This window comes from Rhinolophus sinicus, linkage group LG07, assembly GCF_036562045.2.
Source record: "Rhinolophus sinicus isolate RSC01 linkage group LG07, ASM3656204v1, whole genome shotgun sequence".
NCBI lineage: Eukaryota > Metazoa > Chordata > Mammalia > Chiroptera > Rhinolophidae > Rhinolophus > Rhinolophus sinicus.
Genome location: NC_133757.1, coordinates 55994091 through 56017605, shown reverse-complemented (window position 1 = coordinate 56017605; position 23515 = coordinate 55994091). Strand labels below are relative to the sequence as shown.

Genomic DNA, 23515 nt, shown 5'->3' with positions numbered 1-23515 from the left:
CCCCAGAACCACCATACTTGGAAGTTGGCTTCAGACCACAGCAGAGCACCACTCAATTAGTCCCATAAGCAGCACACACAAAGGGTGATCTCAACAAGCACCAGAGCCTGCTGGGGCAAATCCCACTCCATAGGGGTAAGGCCCCTGCACAGAATCCCATAAGCTGTGGACATAGCCTAACTCCAGAGCCAGTCAGCCTGAGGATCAATACCACCCACTGACATGCCAGGAGCAATCAAGGCTCAACTACAAAAGGAGGGCACACACAACCCACACAAGGAACATTCCTGGAGCACCTGGCACAGGTGACCAGGGAGACTGTGCCACTGGGCCCCAAAGGACCCCTAATACGTAAGGCTACCCAGCAATACTGGGAGACATAGCAGGCCTACGTAATACATAGAAACAAACACAGAGAGGCAGCCAAAATGAGGAAACAAAGAAATACATCCCAAATAAAAGAACAGGAGAAAACTCCCAAAAAAGAACTAAATAAAATGGAGGCAAGCAACCTACCAGATACAGAGTTCAAAACAATGGTTATAAGGATCCTCAAAGAACTTAGTGAGATCTTCAACAAAGAGATAGCAAGCAAAGAAAAGAACACAGAAACCATAAAAAAGAACCAGTCAGAAGTGAAGAATATAAGAACTGAAATGAAGCATGCACTAGAAGAAATCACCAGCAGACTAGATGAAGCAAATGACTGAATCAGCGATTTAGATTTTAAGGTAGCAGAAAACACCCAAATCAGAACAGCAAAAAGGAAAAAAAAATCCCAAAAAAATGAGGATAATTTAAGAGACCTCAGGGACAACATCAAGCATAACAACATTCGCATCATACCAGAAGGAGAAGTGAGAAAACAAGGGATTGAGAATCTATTTGAAGAAATAATGACTGAAAACTTTCCTAATCTGTTGAAGAAAATAGATATACAAGCCCAGAAAGCACAGAGAGGGACTACTTTAAAACGGAAAAAAAAAATTGGCCGGCCCAGTGGGTCAGGCAGAAAGAAAGAAAGAAAATGTGGTCGTATTATTTAAAAAAAAATAAAATAAAAATAAATTCAAAAAAATATATGAAGGGGCCGGCCTGGTGGCTCAGGAGGTTGGAGCTCTGCACTCCTAATGCCGAAGGCTGCCAGTTCGATTCCCACATGGGCCAGTGGGCTCTCAATTACAAGGTTGCCAGTTCAATTCCTCGAGTCCCGCAAGGGATGGTGGGCTGCGCCCCCTGCAACTAGCAATGGCAACTGGACCCGCAGCTGAGCTGCACCCTCCACAACTAAGATTGAAAGGACAACAGCTTGACTTGGAAAAAAGTCCTGGAAGTACACACTGTTCCCCAATAAAGTCTTGTTCCCCTTCCCCAATAAAATCTTTTTTTTAAAAAGTATATGAATAATAAAGTGGCAATAACTATATATCTACAATTGCTTTCAATGTAAGTGGATTAAATGATCCAATCAGAAACACAGGGTGGCTGAATGGATAAGAAAATAAGACTCATGCGTATGCTGCCTACAAGACACTTACTTCAATACTTATACCAGACAAAATACGTAGACTTTAAAACAAAGGCTGTAACAAGAGGCAAAGAAGGACCCAGTAATCCCACTTCCTGGTATTTATCCAAAGAAACCCAAAATGCTACTTTGAGGGAATGTGTGCATTCCTAGGTTCATTGAGCATTGTTTACAGTGGCCAAGATGTGGAGGCAGCCTGGGTGTCTGTTGATGGAAGAATGGATAAAGAGGAGGTGATACATATATACAGTGGAATATTGTGTGGTCATGGAAGGGAATGGGTTCTTGTCATCTACGGTGGCATGTGGAGTATGTCAGACAGTGAAAGACAGGTGCAATGTGATTTCACTTATATGTGGAATCTAAAGAACAAAATAAACAAAACAAAAACAAAACCAGACTCATTAATACAGAGAACATTTTGATGGTTGCCAGGTTGAGGGGGTGGGTGAAAAAGTTGAAGGGATTAAGAAGTACAAACTGGTAGTTACAAAATAATCATGGGGATGTAAAGTAAAGCATAGAGAATACAGTCAATAATAAGGTAATAACTATGCATAGTGTCAAGTGGATAATAAATTAATAAGGGGGAATCACTTCTTAAAGTATATAAACGTCTAACCATATTCTGTACACCTGAAACTAATATAAAATAATATTGAATATCAACTGTAACTGGAAAATTAAAAAGGGGGGGGAGTGAAGGGCAATAAGTGGTCCAAATCTCCAGGTATAAAACAAATAAGTCATGAGGATGTAATATACAGCATAGGGAATATAGTCAATAATATTGTAATAGTGTAGTATGGTGTCACATGGTTGCTGGACTTATCATGGTGATCACTTCTTTAGGTATATAAAGGTTGAATAACTATTGTGTACACCTGAAACTAATAAAATATTGTATGCTAACTATTTTTTAATAAAAAATCTTTAAAAAAGAAATTAAGAAAATAATTCCATTTACAATAGCATCAAAAAGAATAAAATACTTAGAAATATATCTAACCAAGGAGGTAAAGGACCTATACACTGAAAACTACATGACACTGATGACAGAAATTGAAGAAACCACAAATAAATGGAGAGATATCCTGTGTTTACAGATTGGAAGAATTAATATTGTTAAAATATCCATACTACTTAAAGCAATCTACAGATTCAATGCAATCCCTGTCAAAATTCCAATGGCATTTTTCACAGAAATAGAAAAAACAATCCTAAAATTCGTATGGCACCACAAAAGATTCTGAATGGCTTAAGCAATCTTGAGCAAGATGAACAAAACTGGAGGCATCTCACTTATTGATTTCAAATAATATTACAAAGCTATAGTAACCAAAACAGTATGGTACTGGCATAAAAAACAGACACATAGACTAATGGAACATGATAGAGAGCCCAGTAATAAACTCATGCATATATGGTCAACTAAACTTCAACAAAGGCACTAAATATACTGAATAAGGAAAGGATTATTTCTTCAATAAATGGTGTTGGGAATGTTAGGTAGAAGTTAGAAAACGTAGAAGGAGAAGGGATGAGAGGGGGTCCATAGTGCCTACAGAAAAAGCTCATAACTAGCTTTAATTTACTGCCTCCAGCCACGTATCTGTTTTTACAACAACAGATGACAAGAGGTGGTCTGGAGCAAGATAAGGATCTGAGTCAACGCAACTGACATCCACCCATCTTAGGAGGTCACACCCTCCCGTGGAAGAACATGCACCACTTCTCCTGCCAAATCAATATGTCACTCCCTCAACCCACCCAGCAAACTCTAAGTCTTCGAGACAATAGCTCTCTCACCATTTTTTGCTCCAGCTCTCTCGCCCACATGTTCTCTCTCCCTCTCTCCCTCTCTCCCACCTCAGCTCGGCCTGGCTTGTTCTCTTCCCTGAGAACATATCACTAATAAACCTAATAAACCCTGCTTGCATATTAATCAGCTTGCTGACCTTTGATTCTTCACTGCATCAGCAAAAAGAACCGAAACACCTGTAACAGGAAAACTGGATATCTACATGCAAAACAATGAAATTGGATCCTATGTCATGCCTATACAAAAATAAACTCAAAGATTTAAATGTAAGACCTGAAAATGTAAAACTCTTTGAAGAAAAATAGGGGGAAACTCCTTCACTTTTATCTTGGCAATGATTGTTGTTGTTTTTGTTGTTGTTGTTTTTTAAATTGATGGCTTTTTCTTTTTTTTTTTTTTTTAACAGGACTTTATTGGGGAACAGTGTGTACTTCCAGGACTTTCTTCTGAGTCAAGTTGTTGTCCTTTCAATCTTAGTTGTGGAGGGTTCTGTTCAGCTTCAAGTTGTTGTCGTTTCAGTCTTAGTTGTGGAGGGCGCAGCTCAGCTCCAGGTCCAGTTGCCGTTTTCTAGTTGCAGGGGGCACAGCCCACCATCCCTTGCGGGAGTCAACCGGCAACCTTGTGGTTGAGAGGACACGTTCCAACCAACTGAGCCATCCGGGAGCTCAGCGGCAGCTCAGCTCAAGGTGCCGTGTTCAATTTTAGTTGCAGGGGGCGCTGCCCACCATCCCTTGCAGGACTGGAGGAGTTGAACTGGCAACCTTGTGGTTGAGAGCCCACTGGCCCATGTGGGAATCGAACCGGCAGCCTTCGGAGTTAGGAGCACGGAGCTCTAACCGCCTGAGCCACCGGGCCGGCCCCGGCAATGATTGTTTTTAATATGACACCAAAAGCAAAAATAAACAGGTGGTACTACATCCAATTAAAATGTTTCTCCATAGAAAAAGAAACAACAAAATAAAAAGGCAACCTATAAAATAGGAGAAAATATTTGCAAACTATATATCCAATAAGGGTTAATATCCAAAATAGAGAAGGTGCCAAAAAATGTATACACATTTTAAGAAAGGAAAACAACTGTATTAAAATTGTAATACTCAATATATACCAATAACAAAAGATGAATACAAGTCATGTGTGTACTTTTTTTGGCACCCCCAATATATAAGGAACCCATATAATTCAATAGTAAAAAACAAATAATTTTATTTCAAAAATGGACAAAAGACCTAAATAGATATACAACAGGTCAATAGGCACACGAAAAAGTGCTCAACATCTTTAACTATCAGGGAAATGCAAATCAAAACCACAATTATTTATCACCTCACACATGTTAGGATATCTATTATCGAAAAGATAAAAGATAACAAGTGTTGGCAAGAATGTGAATTGGAACCTTCATATACTGCCTGTGGAAATGTAAAATCGTGCAGTCAGTTGCTTTGGAAAATAGTATGGCAGTTCCTCAAAATGTTAGAGTTACCATATGACCCAGAAATTCTATTCCTAGGTATATTCCCAAGTGAATTGGAAATATATGTTTACATAAAAACACACAAAAGTTCAAAGCAACATTATTCATAACAGACCAAAAGTGGAAACAACCCAAAGGTCTATCAACTTATGAATGGATAAACAAAAATGTGGCACATGCATATGTGAGTGCATTAGAATTTTATTCAGCCATAAAAAGGAAGTGAGTGCTGATATATGTTATAACATGATGAACCCAAAAACATGCTAAATGAAAAAAGACAGTCACAAAAGGCCACATAATGTATGATTCTATTTATATGAAATATCCAGAATAGGCAAATCCATAGGGACCAAAATTAGATGAGTGGTTTCCAAAGGTGTGGCGGGAGAAGGAGAAACCAGTGGGTACAGGCTTTCTTTCTGTAGTAATGAAAACGTTCTGGAATTAGGTAGTGGTGATGGTTGCACATTTTGTAAGTATACTAAAAATCACTGAATTGTACACTTTAAAAGGATGAATTTTATATTGTGTGTATTATATTTCACCTTTTTTGAAAGTCTGTTTAATCAATCTGACATCTGGATCAGAAAGGCTGGCCATAGAAGTCACCTCATATCTCTGCTGTCCTGGCTGTGGCACTGATTCCAATTATATCTGAAGTAAATCATTGCAACAGCTTCCTCCTCCTCCACACTCCAAACCCAGCCTGAATCCTGTCACTCACCTTTAGAATTTTCCCACTGTCCACCTGTATTACATGCCTTTTTATTTTCTATATTTTTTGATGTTTTGCTGATCCTAGAGAGACTGCCCCTCCCAGAGCTAGCTGATTCCTAAGATTATAAAGGACTCTCCTGAAAGTGTGTCTTTCACATGCAAACCAACCAATCCAAAGCCCATATCCCAACGACCTCCTTTATCTAGTTCTTATACTCTGTGTCCCAATCCATCTGCCCTAATCACCCCGGGGCCAGGTATCAGACAATGAGAGACAGCCCCTGGATCCCAAAACCTGCTGAAATTATTCTAACTAGCCAAGCCTAAACCTGATTACCCTACCTTGCCTTACCTGTCCCACAGAAACCACAATGAAGGCTCTTGCCTACATTTTCCCTTCACTTCCTCTTCCCCCTGACTGGCCCTGGTACTTCCCCATTTGGCCCTGTGTGGCATGCCATGCCCTCTATTTCCAGGAATATGGGAGTAAAAACTTCTTCCTTCAAGACAGTCATTTCCACGTCTGCAAGTCTTATCATACCTGATAAAAACAAGCCTGAGTACGAATTAAAACACCACCCTTCCAACCTAGTTCCACCCTCCCTTTCCCACCTACCTTCTCACCACCGCTGATGCTGCTGGAGCTTTACAGCCACCCCACACATCTCCAATTTCCTAAGCACAATACACTCCTTTGTCATCTGCCTTTGCACATGCTGGGTACTCCATCTAGAGTGCCCTCTCCAGCCTCTTTGCCTCACTTATTCTTATGCCACCATCAAGCTTCACTTTACAATGCTGCATGGTACGATCTCCCACAGAGCCCTTACCCTGTGTGTCTATGGCCTGCCTGGCCAGTGAGTGCCGCCAAGAGAAGCACCATAATCCCTCATCTCTGGATCCCCAGGGCTTAGCATAGAGCCAGAATATTATCAGTAACTCCAGAAATGCAGGGTTTTCTTTTTTTAGTGTAAGAAATCTCACCTATAGGAATGGAAGCTCCTTGAGGGAGCCTTTCCCCTCTGGGTCCTTAGCAACCGCTGGCCCTGGGTAAAGGCTTCTGGGCTGCGTGAGTGAACTGGAATGATGACTGAGCAAATAAACAGGTGGGAGGAGGGTGGCTGGGGAAGGTGGGCTGGTCTCCGGGAGCCTGAGAAGCAAGCTGTACTCACACTGTTCTTCCCATTCGCGCTCCTCCTTCTCACTGGCGTGACTCTGCAGCTGGGCCTGCTTCAGGGTCCAGTACAGTTCCTTTGCTCTCTGTTCTTCCTGGAGGCGAATCTGCTCTTCTCCTCGCTTCCTCTCCTCTTCCTCTTTCCTCTAAAACATCATTGGGACAGAATAATGTTAGGTGACAGTGACAGTTCATGAGGGAGAAGAAGTGCCTCTGTGATTCTGCAGCAGGGGAGGGCTGAGTTGTCTCAGGATGGGTCGGCTCAGCAGTGGCCACTTCAGTCTCAGTCTCTACACACGTGAAATGACAATAGTTACACCTACCGTGTTTCCCCGAAAATAAGACCTAGCCAGACCATCAGCTCTAATGTGTCTTTTGGAGCTAAAATTAATGTAAGACCCTATATTATATTATATTATATTATATTATATTATATTATATTATATTATATTATACCCAGTTTTATATTATATTTAAAAAAGACCGGGTCTTATATTAATTTTTGCTCCAAAAGACGTATTAGAGCTGATGGTCTGGCTAGGTCTTATTTTTGGGGAAACACAGTAGTCAGGCTGTGGTAAGAATCAAATGGGCTGAAATATGTGGAACAATCTGTGAACTCTAAAACTTTCTGCAAAGATAAAAGGACTCTGGGCCATCCTTGGCCACACTTCCATCCTGGGGGAAAAGGGAGGGTAGGTACAGGGGGAGGGGGAGGGGCAGGTCTTCCTGGAGGCCAATTTAGCAGGATATGATCATATCTTAACCTTATGTCCAGATAAGATATTTCAAAAAGAGAGCAGATTAGGGGGCCCCAAGTCTCCAATTTTTGTCCCATTTTTAAGCTCCAAAAAGGTCGTTTTGTGTGTGTGTGTATTTTCCGCTACCTTATTTTACATCAAAGTAACAAGCACATGCTAAACATGGAATATAAAACACTTGTTATAAAAAAAAAACAACTCTCCAAACTACTTTATCCCCACTGACCCCACCCTAGTCGATGACCAAAGGCCACCATTTTCAATTATTTCAGCTGTTCCTTCATGTGGTTATATCTATGTCTGAGTAATGCTGCTAATTTTGATTTATCAATTCTAGATAAGTTACCTACTGCCTTTCTTTTTTGGTACATGAGTATTTAGCACTTACATTTCCCACACAGATACATGCCCGTACCTTTCCTCTCCTCCTCTGCACAACAAATTTCTATCACAATTTGTGGTTAAACCAATAATCATTGTAAATACAGCTCACTACAAAGCCAGATAGGGTGCTATTTCTACCAATTCTAAGAAGTACATTTTTTTAACTTTCTAACATAATCTCTGAACTACGGGTATGTCTCATAACTTATAACTTGCCTTTTAAATAGGCAACAGGTTTTTTTCTTTCTTCTTAAAATAATGATACATTTTACAATTAATGTCATCTTAAATTTAATAAAGTATGGTAGTATGGTGGCTTATTTTTCAAAAAATTTTTTTTTTTGCTGCTTTTTCCTGAGTTAATAATTGTTTTATCTCAAAGTTGGAGATTGTCTTTTCCCAAACTTATCTAATATCTGTAGTAAATCTTTCTCTGTGTTTAACCAAGTGCTTTCTATTATACCAGGTAATACAGCAGTTATCTTTTCCAAAGGGACGCTCTGCCCCCAGCTGCCATCTTTCCTTTGTCTCCAATCTCCACTGGTTACTATCTGGGTCTCCTGTCCATCCATCTACCCAGGACGCACCTCTTAGCCCTCCCAGAGTTGAAGCCCTTGTTTCTTTGTTCCATGTTTTCTTTTTTGGCTACTTCCTCGTTTTGCAGCAACATAGCTTACAGTACTTCTCAGGTAAGGATGTACAGAGACACTTTCTGAGTCTTGTCTGAAAACATCTATATGCTACCTTCACAAATAACTCCTAATTTAGCTGAGCATAGAATTTGATTAAAAATCATTTTTCTGCAGAATGTAAAAGACCTTACTTCCTTGTCTTCTATCATCCACTGCTGCCACTAGGATTCTCATTCTTCTGCATAAGACACTAATTTTTCTCTTTATCACTGATGTTCTGTACTTTTTAAAATAATATGCCTTACTGTAGATTTTCTTCCACTGATTGTTTTAGGCACTCAGAATGCTTTTGACCTAGAATCCCAGGTCTTTCCAGTCTAATATGTCTTGGTTTAGGATTTCTTTGATAATTTATTTTCCTTTCATTTCTCTTTTTGCTTTCTGGAACACCTGTTTGTCAAATATGGGACTTCTTGAATTGACTTCTAAGAGCCTTATCATTTTTCTCTTATTTTCCATCATTTGTCTTTTTTTTTTTTCTATTTCCTGGTCGATTTTATGACTTTATCTTCCAAACTTTCTACTGAATTTTTTTATTTCCGCTATTGCATTTGTAATTCCCAAGCACTCTTTCTTGTCCTTTGGATGTGCCTTTTTGCTTCATTGTACCCTATACTTTTTTCACGAATGCAATAGCTCATCTCTCAGGGTTTTAGAGTCTTTTTCTTCCTCATATTCTGATTCAGGTCTAGTGCGTCTGTTTTTTGCCTTTGGGTTTTATGTTAAAGTTGTTTTTATTTGCTGCCCGTCATTCATGTTGGAGGCTTTCCTCACCTGTCTGATGTTGCCCGACTGTTCATGTTCAAGAGAGAAAGTAAGTGTCTGAACAGGAGGGCTTCCGTGTACATAGGGCTTCCTTGAAAGGCAGGCTTCACTCTAGGGTGACTGGCTGAGGAGCCAGCAATTTCATTAAGGAACACTCAAATGGAAGAATCTAGAAGTCCTGTCTCTGAGACTATTCAGTGTGGGTGGCGTCTGACACCAGCGTTCCAGGAGTCCGTGGTGGAGGCAGGCTGCAGGAGGGACAGCCTGTAGACACAAGTAAACAGGACCCCTTTCTGGGAACACTATGCCTTGAAGTGCCTTCCTTGCAAATTTCCCCCTCACACCCCCCCAATACTGGCCAGAAACAGTCTTCCCAGGATTGGTAGGGGCAGCAGTGCTATCTAGGTAAGACATCCCAAGCCCAGACCAGACCCCACATGAGCCCTCGTCCCTGTTTCTCCCCTGCAGGGTGCTCTTGGACCCTCTCCTCCATGCAAGCTGTTAACCAAATGCCTGAAGGAGCTCCAGAACTCATATTTATGAGTCATCCCGGGACCCAGTGGCCAGGCCATGGTTCCGGAAGGGTGGCCTAGCAAGCAGATGAATCCTACTGGCCAGCACAGCATCTTTATCGAAGGATCGCATGAGATTGAGTCACCAGAATGGAGCTAACAGGCTGGTTTTTATGTGGCTCAAACTGTTAATTTGCTATTGACAAAGGTACCACAAAAAAATACTTGCCAGCCTTGTGCACCCAGCGGCAACTTTGGCTGCAGTTCTCACTGTTCAGAGTTCAGACATTTACTTACTCCTCTTTCCCACATGCCCCTCCCCTGTTCTCACCACTGGGCTTGATTCACTGAGCCTCAAACCTTTCCCTTTCAACTCTCCATCTCCTTCTGGTCAGAGGGAGGGTGTAGTAGCCTGGAAGAAACAGGTGACAATGGGGACATATGGGTCCAATCACTCCATGTAGTAACTTGTCCCCAGTCGCCAATCTCAGCTCCACCCTTCACAGTCCTGAGCCTGTGGGGGTTGTGGGTGCAGCCAGCTCAATACCATCAGCCCCCTTTCTGCAGGCACCCCACTGAGCCCCTCTATCTCCCAGCTGCCAAACTTTGGTGGACATTTTCCCATTTATTCTTCTCTCCTCTCATTTTCTCCTCCTGGTGGCTTATAACTTTTTCAGTCCTTTGCCACTATTTTAATAGATCAATAACAAAAAGAGGAGCTAACTGAGTTTTTAATCCTTCATTAAAAAAAAAAGACAAGGTTTCTTTTTCTTTTGGAATGGCATAGATTGAGGATTTTTCTCCATTCAATGATTAATTTTTAATTCTAAAAAACAAAATTCCAACTTCCTAATGGCCCACTCTTGGGGGTGAGGGGGAGATTAAGGACTAAAGAAGTTAAGTGGCCTCATCGAGTCATTCACTAAATGCCTACTAATTGAGCATTTAGAGTCTCAGCCTGTTCTAGGCACTGGACAGACAGCAGTGAGCAAGACAGACACAGGCTCCACTCTCTCAAAGCCTACATTCCAATGGGCAAAAACACTGAAACAAAAATCAAGAAATATCAGAAAGTAATAAACAGTGTGCAGAGAATTCAAACAAGGTAAGTGATAGAGAGAATCTGGGAGGCTACTGGGGCTATTTGACCAGAAGCCCTCTCAGAAAGGGTGACATGATTTAAGACTTGAACAATAAGAAGGAGACCGGTAAGTGAAGATCAGGGAGAAGAAAATTCCAGGCAGAGGGAACCACAAGCGCAATGTCCCCAGAACTATAATAGGTTTCGCATGTTTAAGTATACAATTATCCACTGTGGCTGGAGGGGAAAAAGTTGAAATTCTATTTTTGATGAGTTGGAGATGCCACCGGACAGCCAAGAGACCTGCCATTAGCAGGGGGATGTGTGAGCTTGGGGTTTAAGGGCAAGTTCAGGCTAAGATACTGACTGAGAAGGCATCTGTATAAGGATGATGTGTCTCAGCCATGGGACTTAATGCTGTCACTGAGAAACAGAACATAAATCAAGAGAAATCACCCAGAGTGTCTGAGGACACTCCACTATTTAAAAGTTGACAGAGAGTTGGAGTCAGAAAAGGAGCTTCAGAAGGAAGCCAAAGAAAGATAAAACCTAGAAGGGACGATGTCTGTAGAGGAAGCCAAGAGAAGAAAGCATTTTGAGTAAAAGGGCGTAAACTTAGCTGCAGGCCACTGAGACATCGCAAAGATAAGGACAAAGGAGCCACAAAGGACTGAGGGGCATGGCCACAGGACGTGATGGCAGCACTTGACAAGAGCTGCCTTAGTGGAGTGGAGGGACAGCTGACCACGTGGTGAGGAGGGATAGTGGAAGTCACTGCAGACAACCCTTTTGACATTTCCTGGGGAAAGGAACAGAAACAGGAAGTGGCAGCCAGGGGAGTATGTGGGGTGAAGATAAAAATGGGATAAGCTGGTTGATTTTAAGATGGGAAATACTAGAACAGAAAGATAATGACTACTGCAAAATTAAAACCAAAGTCTGACTCCAAAGTTGAATCAGTTGAGTTTTTCCCCAAAACTGTATTTACTTTCATCAGTCACTAGCATCTCAATAGCTCAGAGATCACCCTTCACACTGGTACAGCATTCCTCAGGTTACGCGGTGGGTTTCCGTTCCTCCCCCAGGGCTCCCTAATCTCTGGCTGTCTCACTGTATCATTCATTACACAGGGCACCAACCAAAACAGCTTCCACCCAGGCACTTCACATTTATCACCTGCCCTCAGGGGTCTTTCGGGCAGGTACACGTGTAAGGGAAAGTCCAGACAGTCGAGACTTGTCAGAGCCAGTGGGGCTTTTATCCCCTGGTCCAACACCCTTGTGCAGATAAGGAGTGTTCTAGCAGCTTGCTCAGGCTGCCACAACAATGTACCACAGACCAGGGGGCTTAAACAACAGATGTTTATTGCCCCACAGCTGTGGAAGCCAGAAGTCCAAGATCACAGTGTCAGCAGGGTCGGTTTCATTCTGAGGCCTCTTTCCTTGGCTTGTAGAAGACTGTCTTCTTATATCTTCACATGGTCTTTCCTCTGTGCTCACACGTGTCTGTGTCCAAATGTTCTCTTCTTATAAGGATACCAGACACAATGAATTAGGGCCCACCCTAAGGACTTCACTTTAACTTAATTACCTCTTTAAATATCTTATCTCCCAATATGCTTACATTCTGAGATACCAGGGACTAGGACTTTAACACAGGTAAGTATTTTAGAGGGACGTAATATTGAGCCCATAATAAGACCACGCCCCAGGGAAGGGTCATGACTAGCAGACAGTGGATAAGTGGCATTCGACCACTCACCTCAAAGTACTACGCAGTGTTCCTATTCCCACCAGCGGTGGTTAACATGAAGCAGCGAGTTAAATGGAAGCACCCATTTCCCCCACCCCCAACCCATGGCAGCCACCATGCTATGCTCTGCTTCTACAAGTTCAACTTTTTTAGTTTCAACATATAAGGGAGATCATGTATTTTCTTTCTGTTTCTGGTTTATTTCATTTAGCATAATATACTCCAAGCTCATCTGTGTTGTGGCAAAGGCAGAATTGTCTTCTTTTTTAAGATTGAATAATAGTCCATTGTGTGTATATGTACCACATTTTCTCTATCCATTCATCAGTCAGCAGACACTTAGGTTGTATTTGGTGAAAGGGTGCAAAGTTTCAGTTATGCTGGATAAATAAATTCTGGAGCTTTAACATGCACCATCGTGACTATAGTTAATTCTGTATTGTATACTTGAAATTTGCTAACAGAGTAAATCTTAAGTGTTCTCAACACACACACACACACACACACACACACACACACAAATGGTAAGTAGGTGAGGTGATGGATATGTTAATTAGCTTGATGGTGGCCATCATTTCACAATGTATACACATATCAAAACATTATGTTGTATACCTTAAATATATACCATTTTTATTTGTGGATCAATAAAGTTGGGGGGGGGATTACCCCCAAACAAATATATAAACAAATAAATAATTGGCAGTGCCAGTGTCTACTCAATCCTCTTCACCTGAGACTGGGCTAACACCCAGGGAGACAGAACCCCCAGCAACTTTCATCTCAAAGGACAATGACTGCCCACTTATGATGACAAAAGGGAGCTCTTCACACGGAGGAGGAAGACAAAAGCGCACATTTTGCCACTACAAATAGAGAGCATTGCCTCTTACTCTCCGCAGTCTTGCTAAAATGCTCAACCCTCACAGGTGAAATTGCCTGAAAACTCTCATTTTTGTTGCTACAATCAGAATCCTTTGCCCCATCTGTGATCACTAAAGAAAAGTCATCTTTCTTACGTTTAGCAGCCAAAGGCCAATGCAGCCAAAAGGCAGCAAACACGCCCCTTCTACCCTAGGAATCAATCGCCTTTTTCTGGCAAGCCCGGAGCCCTCTGAGCTGTCCAGCTTATCCAATCCCCCTTCTCCTGATAACCCATCAGTAACAGCACACCGCAGTGGCCCAAGACGCCTGCGTCTGCCTCACCCCAGTGGAAAATGTCACCGACATAGACGCTTTTTCTGGAAGGCACAGTCATTTTTGTTGTTAGCCTGGCCCCAGTAACACCACCCTGCTTTGTGAGGTGACGCATTCTAAGAGGGCAGGGCCCGGCCCGAGATGTTTATACCTCATTGCCAGTGCCCAGCGCAGGGCCTAGCAGATAGTGGGCGCTCCGTAAACACACCCAGAGGACTGAGTGAATTCATGAACAGATGAAGATAAGACAGGGATTGTGACGATCCGCGCCAGGGAAAGGGTAAACCACATCGTGTTGTCTTGATGGTGCCAGTCTTGTCCAAGAGAAGCTCAGATAAAGTCTATAATTTTCAAGAGAAAATCACAACATGGAAAGTTTTCCCACCATTTATAATCCTATTGGGAATAAGGCAGAGATGGCAGTTTTGAAGGAAACCCAAATTTTGCCACCCTGAAGCTGCCTTTTGGGGACAATAATTTTAAGCTGTTTATAAGAAGCAAGAGTCAGAAAGAACCTTTGGCATCCCCCACCCACCCCTTTCTTACCACAGAGATTCAGACAGAAGAACCTGCTTCAGGAAGGGAGCCTCGGCTGAATCACCTTAAGAATCTTTACCCCAGCATTAGTCAGGAAGACTTTAAGCCTGTTAGCTAGATACAACACCCTCCTGCCCATCACCTGTTTCCCATTGTTTCTGAGATGCCCAGCAAGAAATTTCCTGCCATGTATGTTTCTCTCTTCCTCAACTACCTGTAAATCGCCCATTCTTACTTCTGAAATCTAAGATCCCATCCTCCCCCTTTCTCCTTTGTCCAAAAATGTCATACATACCCAGTGTTGCCTCACTGTCTTTGCAATTTTCATGCTTATGTGAATTCCCCATGCTCATCTATTAAACATTTGATTTTTCTCCTGTTAATCTGTCTCTGTTAGTTTGATTATTAGCCCAGCTAGAAGAACTGAGAAGGTGGGAGGAAAAGTATTCATTTCATTTTAGTCCCTACAGTTTCTATAGCTGTAAGGATGTCATTATGTGGCCAAAATGAACTCCAACCTTAAAGGAGAAAAAGCAAAAAGAAAATGTCTTTGAAGAGAAAATGGAGAAAAATCAAAGGACAATTTAACTGTATCCACTGTGGGGAAACTGGGAGGAGATGGAAGGAGGAGGGAAACCAGGAGGTGAGGAAGGAGGTCACAGGACCTGGAGTGGAGGGAGAGACCAGGACCCTTACTGTCTGTGTTCCGTGCCCTTACACAGAGGAGAAAGCCCCCAAAAGCAGTCTCATGAGTTAAGAAAGCAGGAAAATAAAATGCAAATTTTATCTGGCCTCATGATCCCCTTTCTTCTAAAGAAACACTTTTATATGCACGCAAATTGCATTCAAATAGCACCAGCCACAACAGAATGGTTTTTAAAAACAGGTTTCCAGCTGTCTGTGTCTTCTATTTTGAAGTTCCCTTTTTAATCCTACACAAGATTCTGAAAATTCCCCTCCTCGCCCCTCCCCCACCCCCACCCCCATTTCCTAAAAGGAATTCCCACTGTTATCTTGCCTATGACTAAGAATTCACAGACTCACATCCTCAACACAGGCTGCCCAGCCAAACTCCCTACACGACCAGCTTCTCACCAGCTTCTCTCCTCTCCTCCAGCCCCCATCCATCTCCCACTTCTGCGCGGTAAAATCCCCAGCACATCCAGTCAAGCACATTCTCTTTCCTCCAAGTCTGCATCTCCTTCCCAGCTCCCCGTGGCAGGAGAGTGGTACCATCTACCCACCCCTCAGCCTGGGGCTCAGTCGCTTTTGCTCTTTGCTTTCCCTCATCCCAACATCTAATTGATGTCAAGCCTTGTTGATTTCACCACCACCATTTCTCTACGTCCATCCCCTTCTAGCTCTTTCCATAGTCACCGGCTCATCATTTCCCACCTTGACCACTGCAAAAATCTCTTAATTGGTCTCTCCCTCCCCCTAAACTTTCATCAGTTGAGTCACACCACCACTACCAGTTGTCCTCATAAAACTTGATCCCGCCATGACCCTCTTTGTATTGATACCCCCACAGCTCTGTTTTGTCCACAGAGAAGAGTCCACTTCTTAACGTAGCAGCCAAGGGTTTCACAGCCAAGCTTTCGAGGCTTATGTCTGGCCCCAGCCATTATGTGCTTGTTCCTCTCCCCGCAGCTGACCATTCATCATTCCACATATCTCCTTCCATTTCCTGCCTTTGCTGCATCCAGACTCCTGGAGGTACTCATTTGCCCTCCGCTGCCATCCTCATGGCATGGTTGGGGCTAAGCGTTGCTCAGAGAGGTGTCCCTCTCTCCCCGGGCACCCTGGAAGCCTTTGGAGATCAGGGAGTCTATTGCTACCACCACCATCCTCTCCCCAAACAACCTGCACTAAGTCTCTCAGGGGGAAAATAAGTATTAAATTAATGTTGTTGGTGCATTGCTGTATGCAAGACTGACATTCTGTTAGAATCTGGATGTTGAAAGACCCAATAAAAATGATCTAAGCCAATCTCTAACCCGAAGCATAAATTCCTTTGGTGAAGCTGTCTCAGGTATCTATTGCTGATTCGCAAAGTACCAGAAAATGTAGTGCTCTAAAACAACAACTCTTCATTTGCTTGTAAGTTAATAATTTGGGCAGGGCTTGGCGGAGGGTCCTCCTCTCCACATGGTGTTGGCTGAGGTCAAGCGCTTAGCTGAGCTCATTCACTTGGAGAACCAAAAAGGAAGGCTTCCCTCACATTTCTGGTGCCTTGGTTCTCCTCCACGTAGCCTCTTTCTCTCGGCTTGGCTGGCTTGGGTTTCCTTCCAGCATGGTAATCTAATGTAGAAGGTTTCTTATGTGCAGCTGCCAAAAGTGAACATTGTCAGAGGGACAAAAGTAGAAGCTGCAAATCTCTTATAGCCTGTCCTCAAACGTTACAGAGTCACTTCTGCAGATCAAAGTACCTTCTACAGATCAAAGCTAGTAGCCACAAGGCGACACAGACTCCCAGGAGGGGAAAGAGACCCCACCTCTCAAAGGAAGGAGTGGCAAAGAATTTGCCACCCATCATATTTAATCCACCACAGAAACCTTTTCACATACTGTTTAGCCTATGCTTAACTATTTCCTGTGATGAAGGGCTCGTCACAACACAAGAGCAGTTCGTATACAGACCGCTCCGACAGAAAATATCCCTGCACCACACAACTCGAGTCCGCGATCTAATGTCCCTGACAGACACTGCCCTGATCAGCCCCTCCAGGGCCTCACAGACATTACTTGCATTTCTGAGGCTCCCCCAAATGCAGACATACATATCAAATCAGGATTACTATTGTACTAAAGTTTGAACACTCACATTTAGCAAATTAATTTTTAAAACAGAAACAAACACAGAGTGACCATAACCTTCTTTGGAAATGATACCAAAAGGCTGCATTTGGGTCTCTCATGAACCTGAGGGCCTGGCCAGATGGCTTTACTAAACCCTCTATGAATCCCGACACAGAGCGACCCACAATTCCTCAGCCCTCAGCACTGAGATTCTGAAGGAGACCAGCAACCAGAAAATCTCCGCTGGGAACTGAATCCCTCCGTAATCTTCTTGTGAACTGATCTCAGCACCCCAGCTCCACGGAGCCAGCCTCCCAGCATCTGGGGCTCAGCCCTCTTCTGGGGAGGAGGGAAGCCAGAGATTGGAACAGGTGACCCTCACTGTTGAAGATATATAAAAAGTATTGGTTTTCTTCCCCAGCAGACTTAAGGAATCACATGCAAAATCCAGCAACATAAACATCTCTCCACTGTGGATTGGATTTCAGATACTACTATGGAATTATTGTTAATTTCAACAGGTGTTACAATGATTATCATGGCTGTACAGGAAAATGTCCTTATTCACAGGAGATGCTGCTGAAGAACTTAAGGTTTGATCAGGAGTAAACAAACTGAGGCTCCCAGGCCAAATCTGGATTCCATCTATTATTTAAAGTAAAGTTTTATGGGAACACAGCCACACCCATTTGTTTACATGGTCTCTATGGCTGCTTTTGTGCCACAATGGCCTTGTTGGGTAGCTGTGACAGAAACAGTCTAAACTATCTACTATCTGACTCTTCATAGAAAACAGAGTGCTAACCCCTGGGTGTTTGATATCTGCGACTTCCTTTCAAACTGTTCAGCAAAACAACAGAAACAAAAAAATGTATATGTGTATATGTGTGTGTGAGTGTATATACCTTTTTATACATATATGTGTATAACACATATACAGCGGACCCTTGAACAATGTGGGGTTGGAGTACCCACACCCTGCGCAGTCAAAAATCCTCAGATAACTTTTGACTACCCAAAAATTTAGTTACTAATAGCCCCCTGTTGACTGGAAGCCTTATTGATAACATAAATAGTCAATGAACTCATTTTTTAATATTATATTTATTATCTACTGTATTCTTATAATAAAGTAAGCTAGAGAAAAACATGTTATTAAGAAAATCATTAGGAAGAGAAAATACATTTACAGCATTTATTGAAAAAAAATCCACATATAAGTGGACCCACTCAATCCAAACCTGTGTGGTTCAAGGGTCACCTGTGTGTGTAGAGAAAGAGGAGAGAATGCAAATGTGGCAAAATAGTAATAATTGGTGAATTTAAGTGGAGACTATGTGAATATTCATTTTATTTTTCTTTCAACTTTTCTGCAAGTTTGAAATTTTTTTAAATAAAATGCTTTGAAAGCATAGATTGCTTCATTTAAACACTCAAGAGAATCTCCTAAAAATATGTAACTCAAAGGAAAATTGAATAAGAAGACCAATAACAATATAAATATATAATAAGCAATTGTAGTAGGTTTTAAGGTAATGAGAACAATCTCATTCACAGTAGCAACAAAAAATATTAAACTTAAGGTTTAACTAAAAAAGAAACGTGAAGCACTTAAATAAAATAATAAATTTTACTAAAGTCTAAAAATAGAAACACATAGGTACATATGTTCTTGTGAAGGGTTTGGTATTGGGTGGCCAGTGCATTAATACGTGTTAAAAAAACAACAATAAATGGGGGTGGCCAGCGCATGGGCCACTGTGAGCTGCGCCATCCTTAAAAAAAAAAAAAAAAAAACAGCAATCGTTATCAAAGACAAGAAGAAGCTTTGAATAACAGGAAAATCATACCGCATTCCTGAACAAGAAGATTCAGGGATTCAGAATTGTAAAAACGTCCATCCTCCACAAATACAGCTATAACGTTGCAATTCCAGTGAAAATCACCATGTGGTTTTTTGTTGTTGATGAGAGGAGGAAAGGGACAAAATAATTCAAATGTATCTCTAGCAGAAAAAAGTGGGTTAGATTAGTCAAGGTCATTTTGGAGATGAAGAGAAATGATAGGTTCTTACTCTAACAGATGTTAAGATTTAGTATTTTAAAGCTACTATAATTAAAGAAGTAAATCAGGCTCAGGAATGATCAAAGAAGAAAAATCCATAAAGAGATCAAGAAGTAAGAATCAAGGCACCACGCCCAATGAGAGGAGAGGAGATAGATTACACAACAAATGATGTTGGGACAACTGGCTAACCACTTGGAAGAAAACAAAGTGAGAGCCTTATATCATACCACACTCCAAAGTGAAGGAAAACTAAGTGCAAACAAATAAAATAAAGACATAGATTAGTATTTTTATAAGCTTGCGGAAGCACAGATCTTTCTAAGCATGAAACAAATAATAAAGAAAAAGATTGATATAGTTGAGTAATAAAATTTTTGAACTTCTTTACATCCAAAAGCACTATAACCAAAATTAAGAAAAAAAAACAGCACAACACTGAGAAAAACACTTGCAACATAAATGACCATAAGGGGCTAATGTCCTCACTATCTAATTATCATGGGAAAAAAGGGTTTTAAAAAAAAGTCTTTAATGGGCAAATTCCATTAATCTACACTTCACAAAAATAATCTAATTGTTGAGATTCAGCATAATTATTATTTTCTTCTTTTTGTGTATACATATTTTCTAAATTTTCTAGCTCCTGCCCCCCAAAAGGTATTATTCCTGTAGAAAAAAAAAAATCTCAAAATAGGGATCAGGGAATAATATTTTTTTAGGCTACCTAAACTTCCTACAAAGGACTATAAAGCTCCTTTACCAACTCCAAACTCTCCCAGAATGAGTAGGCATGTAAGGTCACCAACAGTTCCCTATCCAAGGCCAGAAAATGCACGTTTTTCATTTCCTTGACTCTTCCCAAAACCACATTTGGGTGTTGTTATTACCCTAATATAACGAACAAGAAAGTGCAGGTTCAGAGAAAGAAGTCCAGCAAGCTTCCCAAGGTCATACAGCAGTAAGCAGTAAAGTGGGAACTGCATCCCAGTCTGGCCTGACCACAAATTCAGCTCTTTCCAGGCCTCATTTCAGGACCCTTGGTTTGGGAAGCAAAAGGCCTGAGTTCTAATCATGGCTCTGCCCCCAACCACACTTGGCTTTGGCATGTCTTTTCCCCTGTCTGACCCCCCAGTTTCCTCATCTGTACAGTGAGAAGTGGATTGGCCCAAATGTTGTGTCAAGTTCCTTCCTGCTCAGATATGCCAGATTTCTGTTCTCATTAAGCATTCAGTACCAACCAATGGCCAAGGACTGGTCCAAACCCGACACCAGCCCCAGTGGCCTGGGAGCTAGAGTAGGTGGCTGCACCCAATGCCCCGTGCACTGGCTCACCTTGAATTCCTCCTGAATGCGCTCCTCCAGGACTTTGGCAGCCTTGCGGTCCTCCATCTCCACTTTCCACTTCTCCGCCAGGATCCGGGCTTTCTCATTGGCCAGAGCCTCCCGGAATTTCTTGGTGATCTCTGCCTCCTTCTGTCTCCTTCCAAGAGAAGACCAGCAGGTAAAAAGCTTGTGTGGGAAATTGAAGGACCACATAGCAGAATTTCAAACAAAAACTCTGGCCAGTATTTCTTACTCTATCAGAATGACAAATGTCTAAAATCAACACAACTCTATGTTGGCAAAGGTGGGGAAAATATAGACACTCTCCTGTAGAGATAGGAGTGGAGAGCAGCAGAATTGTTCTGGAAGCCTGGAAAAAAAGACTCCAAAATCTCATTTCTCACTCAAGTTTACAAAGATTTAGGTAGAGATGTTCATCAGAGGGTTTTAATAACCAAAAAAAAAAAAAAAGGCAAATTACCTAAATGTCCAGAAACAGAACCATTCAGTTAGGTTCTCATGCAACGGAATAGCATTATTAGTAGTCTTCAATAACATCGTGGATCTACATTAATCAATGAATGTATCGAGGTGTGAATAAAGCTGTTTACAAAGTATGCAAAGATGCTCCCTGACTCACGATCTTTTGACTTCACGATGGTGCAAGAGATACGCATTTCATAGGAACCGTACCTTAAATTTTGAATTTTGATCTTTTCCAGGGCTAGCAACATGCTGTACAATACTCTCTCGTGCTTCTGGGCAGCAGCAGGGAGCCTCAGCTCCCAGTCAGCCACGCCAGGTCATATGGGTAAAACACCAATACTCCACAGTGTATTCATGGTATTAGAAGATTGTGCCCAACTGTAGGCTAATGTAAGTCTTTTGAACACGTTTAAGGTAGGCTAGACTAAGCTAAGATGTTCGGTAGGTTAGGTATATTAAGTGCATTTTGACTTATGATATTTTCAACTTATGATGGGTTTATCAGGATGCAACCCCATCCCTAGTTGAGGGGCATCTTTTTACCTAAAGGTTCACCATGCTTACCTTAGGTGGTAGGTGTTGGTTTGTTGTTACAATTTTACACTTAAAACACTGTCATTAAAAATTGGGGGGGAAATGTTGAAGTCAACTTCATACAGATTTCCAAGTTTGGCAAAAAAATGTTAAAAATTGTTTATGAAAGAAGTCTGACTCCAAATCTCATTGGGGACTCAACTGTCCATCTTGCGTGAGAAACGTAGGTAACATGAAAAGGAACAAACAGATAACAAAAGTGAATCCAAACTGCTCTACTGTCTCAGGGACAACTCAGTGAGGGTAAAAGCAAAAGCATGGCATATGCATTGTCTCAGTGAATCCAAGCTGTATCTGTACCAGTGTTGTTATTTCCACACCACAGGTGTGAAAACTGAGGTCCCAGATTAGCTCACCACTAACTGGTGGAGCCAGGATTTGAACCCACAAGGTCTACCTGATATAAGACTGATGCTTTGGTCATGGAATCTCAACAGAGCACAAAACAGCCAGCCAACTACCTGGCACCTCCTTCCTCCCACCCACAACCTATTATCCTTAGCTTGGACCAAGGCCCCATGTTCAGACCCCACCCGACACCATGGCAACTCTCACCAGAGCAACTCGGCCTCCCTCTGTGCCTGTAGGCGCGCCCTCTCTGCAATCAGCTCCTCGGAGATCTCTTCATAGGGTTTGTCACCAGGGCCTTCTCCCATGATCCAGACCCAGACCTCACCATCTTCCCCCTGGAGCCACTGGATGTGCTTGTTACTCGCTGCCTCACAACAAAAAAAGAAGAAGGAAGAAAGAAGCAACAGGTCTGAGTTGTAATTAGTGAGCAACGACCGAGGATGGCTGATGGTGCAGGACCATCACATCACTCTACAGAACACTGTGACCCACAAGGATTCCAGAGAGATGTTGGCCCAAGTGAGGCCCACGGCCATCTCTTCTTCCCACTCCCTCTAGGCAGCAACACAGCAGCCAAATCAGCGGCCTGAAGCGGGCAGCCGAGGCTGGGACTAGTGTCTGAGGCCAAGTGGCCCTGACATCAGCAACACAGAAAACACCCGATGACAGTGCCACACTCTCTGAAGGAAGTGACTGGTGTGACTCCTGGACCAAGGCAGTTAGGAGCCGGAGAGCCGCCTCCTCTCTGTGTGTCTCTCTCCTGTCCACTGGCTGGAAACAAGGAATTGGAGATGGTGGAGTTGCAAGATGAAGCCGCGAGGCCCCTGAGTCTCCTTGACACACATCCACCTGCCTCGTGAGCAAGAAATAAGCCGCTGAGATTTTTCAGTTCACCTATTGCAATAGATTCCATTGGTTACCATGACTAAAATGGAAATCTATCCCAAAGATGGTAGTGCTGAAACAGAAATATAAACTTGGTGTCATTGCCTTAGCAACTGGGTGGCAAGTGATGTTGAGCAGGCTGAACGGCTGGAGCTGCACGTTATACAGGAGTAAAACATGTGGTAAAATTGTCAGACACTGTAACTTAAAAAGCAGGCCCTTGTGCCTTCTGAATTTGTCACTCTAAGGGAAGAGATTGGAAAGCAGAACATCGGTGGTGTGTGTTGGTTCCTGGCAGCTGTGTTTGGCAAGGTGCGACGGGAAAAAAATGAGTTCAAGAAAAAATTGAGAGCTTTGCGAGTAGAAATGAAAGGGAATAAAGAGAATACAGAAATTTGGGACTCTGTAGGATTGGAAAAACCAGCTCCTTCTAGGACCTAAATTGCAAGAGATGGGATTTTTAAAGGTTTTGCATGACAGAATGCAGTAAAACTTCTAAGGTGAGTAAAGTGACCTCGGCACTCAGCGCTGTGGCAGCCATGAGAATGTGCTCCACAGACATCCAACTACAGGGAACGTACTGACGAAGCACTCCATCTCCCGTGCTC

General features: G+C 42.3%; 1 protein-coding gene across 2 annotated transcripts in view; it reads right to left on the bottom strand.

Moving 5' to 3' along the window:
* Positions 1–23515, bottom strand: part of SH2D4B (SH2 domain containing 4B) — a 98656-nt gene that overhangs the window by 50347 nt on the left and 24794 nt on the right. For both annotated transcript variants that reach the window (XM_074339693.1, XM_074339694.1), the window contains exons 2-4: positions 22227–22386; positions 20601–20748; positions 6720–6867 (exon numbers count right to left, since the gene is read on the bottom strand). In XM_074339693.1, the coding sequence (XP_074195794.1) occupies positions 6720–6867; positions 20601–20748; positions 22227–22386 (456 nt within the window). The remainder of the gene's footprint in view (positions 1–6719; positions 6868–20600; positions 20749–22226; positions 22387–23515) is intronic.